Source organism: Nanorana parkeri, unplaced genomic scaffold, assembly GCF_000935625.1.
Source record: "Nanorana parkeri isolate BGI_ZX_2015 unplaced genomic scaffold, ASM93562v1 scaffold609, whole genome shotgun sequence".
In the NCBI taxonomy this organism is placed as follows: Eukaryota; Metazoa; Chordata; class Amphibia; order Anura; family Dicroglossidae; genus Nanorana; species Nanorana parkeri.
In genome coordinates, this window is record NW_017306877.1 from 291,561 (window position 1) to 299,479 (window position 7,919).

The 7,919-nt window shown below is 45.0% G+C and overlaps 1 protein-coding gene across 2 annotated transcripts in view; it reads right to left on the reverse strand.

Moving 5' to 3' along the window:
• The window catches only part of LSM14A (LSM14A, mRNA processing body assembly factor), a 28,991-nt gene that overhangs the window by 16,445 nt on the left and 4,627 nt on the right, over positions 1-7,919 (reverse strand). Inside the window, exons 3-9 of one of the 2 annotated variants that reach the window (XM_018562890.1) lie at positions 7,335-7,479; positions 6,087-6,209; positions 4,225-4,401; positions 4,079-4,141; positions 2,856-3,041; positions 1,432-1,585; positions 359-602 (exon numbers count right to left, since the gene is read on the reverse strand). In XM_018562890.1, coding sequence (XP_018418392.1) covers positions 359-602; positions 1,432-1,585; positions 2,856-3,041; positions 4,079-4,141; positions 4,225-4,401; positions 6,087-6,209; positions 7,335-7,479 — 1,092 coding nt within the window. Of the gene's footprint in view, positions 1-358; positions 603-1,431; positions 1,586-2,855; positions 3,042-4,063; positions 4,142-4,224; positions 4,402-6,086; positions 6,210-7,334; positions 7,480-7,919 lie in introns of both variants that reach the window. The other variant, XM_018562891.1, reaches the window with a different exon arrangement.

Below are 7,919 nucleotides of genomic sequence, written 5' to 3' on the forward strand. Positions count from 1 at the left end.
GCGCATCGAGGACCCTGGCCTTGGGGGTAGCAGTGCGAGTAAATATCCGGCCTTGCCTGCAAGGTGGGCCAACTCCACACTAATGGCCATTGTTTTGAAATGGGATGTTCAACAAGCTCATATGAATGATGGTCAGGTGTCCAAATACCATATAGTGTATATGGCGACAATTTCTGCAGTTCTCCCCCCTTCCTTTCACATATGTTCCTAAAAGAGCTGAAGCTTTGCCTTGTACGGACTTATTTAATTAAATTGAAACGATGCAGAAATTACAGTATATATTATACAAAATAAACACCAAGTAGTTGATGGCGGTCCTCAATCACATATGGTCCCCCCTGAAATACTCTTCACTCACCCTGTATTCATAGTCTGTAAATTCCCTTCCCCCACGCCCTCCTCTGTAGCCACCACGGTAACCTCTGGGCGCCCCAAACCCCCCGCCTCCTCCACCGCCTCTCCTCTCGCCACGTCCTCTTCCACCACGGAAACCCATGTTCCCTCCTCGACCTCTGTAACCGCCGCGACCTCTGGAGCGCATGGGAACACCAAACGTCTCGACGTTAATTTTCCGCTCCTCAGCCCACGTTGATCTTCGGTCTCTGAGATGGGAAAAATAGAAGAAGCCATTTAGCATTTTGCAAGCCGGACATTTTCCTCATTAACCTGACAAATGGCACAAAAAAACAATACAAACAAGTGGCACCATCACTAAGAATTCTGCCCCATTTACAGTTATAAACAACCTCTGCAGTTACCTCTTCCTAGTCCCCTCTTCCCTCTGAAGGCCTGGGCGCAGAGACTGCAAAAGACGCTCAGTAGCTTCCACCAATATGACAGGTCAATAGCAGCAATAATGGCTGGGCTACCGCAACCAGCCCCATCACGGACTTCACAGAATATAAATACATCACTAGAAATTGGGGGGTATTTCTGGCTTCCCCTCCCCCCTTTATTTTCACCCGATCCTGCCAGTAACACTTCCTGTTCCAGGGTGACAACACTGCACTGCATCGATACCCTAATACAGGACTACAATAACATCTCATTCTCAGTAACATGGGGAGCAGTTCTGTAGTCCCCAGATATAATTGAGAACAATTTAACTGATAAATTCCAGAACAGGAAGAGGGTGCAGGAAGTCACTAAGGGCTAGTTCACACCAGATGCAGTCAGGTTTTCGCTTTGCAGCTGCATCAAAAACGCATCACAACGCTTTCCAATGGTCTTTCTTGTGCTCTGCTCACACCAGTGCAGTCAGCCAGAAAAAGAATACTGCGTGCACTATTTTAGTTGCATCGGATCGCAAAAAAACAAACACGCATGCAAACTCTCATTTTAAGCAATTTACACTCTTTTTATGCAATTAAGGCAGCGACTGGCCAGGGGAAATTCCAATCCCAAGAAGAAGAGATGGAGCTTAGTCGTTACCTGTTATCGTCGCAGGAGATGTTGTCGAAGAAAGATTTGGTTTTATCGTAGTAACACGGCACCTCTTCCTCTTCTGTGTTTCCTTCACTGTTCTGCATGTCCACCCCAGAGTCCCCCTTGTCCTCTCCGTTCACCGGCTTCTCTGGTTTGTCATCTGGAAAAAACCACACAAAACACTAACTAGCATACACAGGACACGTCTGCACTGGGTAAACAGTCAAGCAAACGTCAATTCCTTCCCGTTAAAGTGCGTTTGTTGGATTCAGCAGGGAAGGGTAGGAACCTCTTCCAGGCTGTAAAGGAGAACTATGGGGTTAAGTCTTTTCCCCATAGTTCTCATTAAGGTAACGGGAGGACACAAACTGGCATCCTCCCGTCACCCTAGGCTCAGTATACCGTGAGCTGTAGCTCACGGTATACCGAGACGCTGCAAAATATACCGCGAGCAGCGACGCCGCAGCTGAAGCGGATCCCAACAATTGTGCTGGGATCCGCGCAGCTGCGTGACTGACAGCTGGCTCTGCCTATCTAGAGGCAGAGCCAGCTGTACCCGCCCCCTCCCGTTCCGCCAGTCCGCACTGGAGGATCGGAGCGGGGAGGTGGGAATCCAGCCCCTCCCCTGTCACGGCAGAGAGCCGTGACAGTATCGAGAGGTGAGCGAACGCCGGTATGTGTTCGCTCACCTCCCGATCTACTGAGCAGACCTGTGACAGTCTCATTGTCACAGGTCGGCTAGAACTATGAGGTGAGTGAAAAGCACGCCCCTCATAGTTCTCCTATAATGCCGTCTGAGGCCTTGTTGGGAAGATCCGCCTTCTCTTTCTAAAGACACTGACAGAGTTTCGGAAAATCTCCAACAGAGCCATCAGGCCCCTTTCACAGTTTTCCAATGAGATCCGCCTGTCAGTTTTGCAGACCTGATCGGAAGCCCAATGTTAATCTATGGGTAGCCGGATCTACACAGACCCCTGTCCGGTTTCATTCAGTTACCCGCAGCTCCGGCCAGGGCTGGTAAAACAAATTGATCAGCGATCCTGAGCGTTCTGGATCGGGGATAACCAGATGTAGACAGACACACATTTGCTTAGATCCGGCAGCCCATACACTAACATGGGTCCTGTAAAGTCAGCTGTTTCCTCCATCGCAAGATAGAAAAAAAAAACTGCACAGCACGGATGTCACAACGGTGACATCCTTTCCGATCAGGAGAACAGTGCACGGATTCCCCTTCCTGAATGGACTGCGTGAAAGGGGCCTAAAAGGCTCACAGGATTTCTACATCTTAGAGAGAACCTGTCACCAATTTAAGAATCGCAGATAAAAGAAAATTTAAATCAAGTATGTGTTTTATTAGCGACACGTGTAATCTGTACAGAGCAGCCTTCCCCATATCACAGGCTGACCAGACAACCACGTTTACCTACCTTTTATTTTTAACTTGTTGTGAAATTCCTTGTCGATTTCTTCTTTGTTGAATTGTGCATTGGCGCTTTCGAAGTCAAAGTCCTTTTCAAATTTCATGGGGCCGTCTCGCCTGACGTTAAATCTCCCTCGCCCTCCTCTGTGACCGCCGCGACCTCTCCTGGGCTGGGATGCGGCTGCCGCTGCAGCTGCTTTGATGGAATAAGCATGGTCAAAAAAAATTGCTTTCAAAATATTCAACTTGGAACACAATTATTGCCAAAGAAACAAAAACAAAAAACATGTTGATTCACAAACTTTATAACAAAAAAACTGCATCACCCCAAACCACCTACATGTACTTTAACCTCCATGGCGGTCTGAGTATTTCATGGTTTGTTTCCATTTTTTTTTCGGGTTTTCTGTCGTATTTTTTTTTTGTCGTTTTTTTTATTTTCAAATTTCCCTCCGGTTCCGCCGCCCCCCCCCCGCGATGTGTACGCTCGCAAGGGACGGAACCCGGATGCATCGGCCGGAGGACACAGCGGGGAACGTGGACAAGGTAAGTACCGCCCTGTGTAATCCTGAGTCTGGCTCGGGGGTTAACACTTTTGGTAATGAAAATTAACCCTGACCCACACTCGGGATTACCGTTAATACTCCCAAAGTCTCTCGTTTGAGACCCAATCTCCAAATGCAGCTTTAGTTTCTCCGAGCTAGACTCCACCATATCCCCATTACCCAAAAGGAACAGTGTTAATAGTCATTAGTAGAAGGTGGGCCTCTCCTGGAACACACCAAGGACACAGACTCAAAAATGGAGCAGAGAAAATCTGGAGTAGATGTGCATGGTAACCAATCAGCTTCTGTCTTTCATTTTCAAATCTTAACTGGAGAAGCCGATTGGTTGCCACGCACAGCTGCTCCAGATTTTATCTGTTTTGATAACAACCCCCCCAGTGTTTAATAAAGTACTTGCAGGTGCCTTAACCAGTCTTTATTACAGGAAGCTCCTACACATAGGCAAAGTGCAGAAGTGGATTAGCACACAGATTTGGATAAAATACACAAATTATACCAAGATTCAAGTAAGAACACACACAGGGCTCATGTATTTAGACTACAATTAGCCCAGAATTCAGTTTTAACCCAACAGGCTCACTTTAAAGAAAGAACACTATAAGCTAGACTTATAAAAAGATATGAAAGTCTGAAGAACACTGATTCTCACCTGCATGCCTCCTGCTGGGGTCTTGTTTGTCGTTCCTAAGAATGTCTGGGTCGGCTCTTGCTACCCTTTGTGCCTCACCTAAACAATAAATACAAACATAAGGTGTCTGCACACCGTACATCGAGGGTACAAACACATGAAAGGAGAGATCCGGTGCTCACTTTTTCTTTGCTCTGTGCTTTCCATCGTCTTTTGGATTGTGGATGGCAGAGGTCTGGAAGAAACTGGACTCCTCCTGCCCACGGGTGCTGTGACCGCTGGCTGAACAGACGCCGTCTGGACCCCTTGTTCGAGGGTTGGACTCTTCCTTAGCGGATCTAGCAGGGGACTCGAACGAACTACAGACAAAAAGTAAAACCATAAGCCACACAGCAATGCAGAATGTATGTGCAGACTCAATGAATTTTAGCAGACAAAGTGTTCCATCTCCAACTCTAAACTTCGCCAGCTTGCAGGCCTGATGCAAATTGTATACTTGAGTCTTCTACTGTATGTGTTCTGGTATGGAAAAACGTGAAAGTAAAAGGAGACCAGCCGCACTCCAATGACGCCCGCACAAGTGCAACTTTATTGTTCCAGACAAGCACTGCAGAAGGTCAAGGACCCTCCTCCTCACTGACAGGTTTCACCCAGGGTTGAGTCTTTGAGGCCTCTACGACTTGGCCCTCGTGTCACAGTGAAATAGGGTCTGAGCAGACCTCATGTATTACTTGTTTAGAACAACAAAGTTTTACACATGCTGATGTCACTGAAGTGCTGTCGGTCTCTCTGCCATTGACACATGGGGAACTGGGACTAGCTCCATTCAGCCAGCACCTGAAACCACAGAGGCAGAGTCTGGACTTGGGAGAGACAGTTCTTTGGTTCTGTAAGATAAGGACCATAGCAGGGAAAGTTTAAGGGGCCATTACGGTATCTAAAGCACACGTTTTTCTTCTTCTTTAGAATTGTATATAGTGGTGAGGGGTAAGAACCTCCGACAGCTGTACACCCTACTGGCTCTGCAGCCGAGAGATTCCACCATGGTAGTTTCTCTTCCACTTCTCACACGTTTATAATAAAAGTGCTGCATTCTTGCAGCTGGACTCCTCAATGATTTGCATATTGCAGACTGCACAGGCCGCAGCTGGGGAGGGTGACAATATATCAGTCCATCATATAAAATAAAGGCCAACGCTTTCCTAGATAGGAGTCATTAAATGGAGACATCAGTTTGATTTCATATCAGTATGTTAAATATTATAGGGTTCTTTAAGGGGCAAACATACAGCAGTCAATGTGACTTTTACCATTTGCGGGTGGTAAATCAATCGCCATTAAAGAGGAACTTTACCAGGATCTTTGAAATGACAACAAACTCAACTTTAGAAATGTTTAGTGCGTACAATCTACAATCAGAGACTTCTAGATGATTGCTGGCTGTGTATACCTTATTTTTACCCCCTTCCCATTCTTCTTACAGTGGCCATATTTACTAAGGGCAGATGAATATATCTACTTTACTTCCTGGAACTCTGCAACATGTGACTAAGACATGTGACCATGCACATCATCTCAGGGGAGAAAAATGCCTTTTCCTGAGATCTCATAAGATTCCCCAGCAATGCTCTGCTGATGTAACCTTCCCAAGATGCAACGCTTGGGCACAGCCTGTATCACTAATGCCCAAGAGGACCAGGAAGTGAAAAAATAGTAATAGCAACTAAAAAGAAAAATGTAAGATGATTTCATATCAGCACGGTGATGTGATTTTTAGTGAAAGGGGGTAAAGGTCCATTTCATTAAAAACATGCACCAGCAACATTCGCCTGCAGTAACCGTTTGGGGAGTGTCTCTGCCTTCTAATTCCCTCCCAGGTTTGTGCTTTGTGACTAAGAACGGTTACTGAAATCAAAGTATAAATGTATCCACCATTTCCTGATCTACTTGACTGTGTGATGAAGGCACTAGGTGGTTTTGTACATATGTCTGACCTATGTGGATGGTGCGGGGATATCACTAGTGTGCTCAACCTGGCATTTACCTTGTGGCAATTGTGTTTTCTGGTTCCTTGTGTCCTGGTTAAAGGATGAGGTCACTGTGCTGGTTGAGCCCAGAGGAGCACTGGATGTTGCGTCTGCACCGAATGAGCTCAGGGCGCTTCCACCTAGCAAAAAAAAAAAAAGATTAAGATCAGTCCAAGGCACAGGCTACAACATATTGTCCAAATTCTCCAAAACATTTATCTGGTAGAGAGAGAAAGATATGCCGTTTATATGAATGAATCAACTCTGCTGGTAGTAGAAATGAAAAGAATTAATCAGATCTTCGCAGAGGTTTCAGAATAAAAGTTGAAGTGTAGTGTATGCATATAATACCTTCCTTGTTCCCCCTCTCATGCTGACTAACATGCAATTATAACTTTTCAATCAAATAATTTCAGCTGCAAACAATCTCTTTTGAGATGAAGTAGCCTCATCACTGGGTCTGTCTTCTGGTCTTTGCTCTTTTTTTAAAACTGAGTTTGTTGGGAGGGCCTGGCAGGCTCCTGTAAACATTACAGCATCCTGCCTTTGATATTCTTTTAAGAACCCCACCATTATATGAAAGAAGATATCCCTGGCATCCCTTTATACATGTTCCTCCCCGCTACAGACATGATCTATGCAATCTGATCAGTTGATTGATTATACTCTAAATTGACTGCAGTTACCTGATCAGCAAATTGCACAGCTACAATCTGCAGCACCCAGCAGGAAGGAGCAAGTCTAAAGGGACGTGTTATTTCATATAATGCTCTGGAACAAAAATAACTGATGGCAAAGAAAGCAAATAGCTGCAAAAGGCGGGCCAACTAAAGTATGGTTTAAAAAGGACAGGGGACAGACAGGAAAAGGAAGCGGGCTCAAGATAGCAGCTGCAGCCGTAAAGGGTTGTATAGTTGAGATTCAAGTTTGCAGAGAATTGAAGGTAATCAGTTTCAACCCAGGAGAGGAGTTGCAACAAAAGGTGAGGGAAAATAAAAGGTACGGCTGAAATTCAGCTTTAAACTGGATGCACTGCATTGCCAACTACCAAATCCAGTTCCCTTTAAAAAGGCACAATACAGGAAAATGCAGAAAGAATGCAGCAAGCATGGACCACATTTCTGCCAGTATTGCAAACACCACATAATGCATCTCAATCCATTTGAGGAATGAAAAGGAATACTAAAAACACTTCCTTCCCTGACCCTTTGTGCCATTACCTGCTACAAACAAAACAAGAACTCCACATTAAACTTATAGGCAACTACAAAAAATATGCATACCAACAGCTCCAAACTGCTGAGGCATCAGAGGGCCCGAGTTGAACTGGCTGTACGCCGGCATCCTGCTGAACGGGGCGTAGGAGCTTGCAGTCGGGAAAGAGGAAGTTGCAGAGGTTCCCAGTGAAGACTGGAGAGAAAATAAACATTAGTAAAAGCATGTTGGGGTGGTGAACAAAAAAACCAAAAAAAAAAAACCTGACATCATATGCAGAGCAAAGCACAATCCATTGATCTGCAGATGAATACAATGTTACTTTGTATCTATTTATCTCCCCCTCTGACCAATGTTTATAAACAATGTTACTTTGCATCTCTCAATCTCCCCCTCTGACCAATGTTTATAGACAATGTTACTTTGTATCTCTCTATCTCCCTCTGATCAATGTTTATAAACAATGTTACTTTGTATCTCTCTATCTCCTCTCTGATCAATGTTTATAGACAATGTTACTTTGTATCTCTATCTCCCTCTGACCAATGTTTATAAACAATGTTACTTTGTATCTCTCTATCCCCCCTCTGATCAATGTTTATAAACAATGTTCCTTTGTATTTCTCTATCCCCCT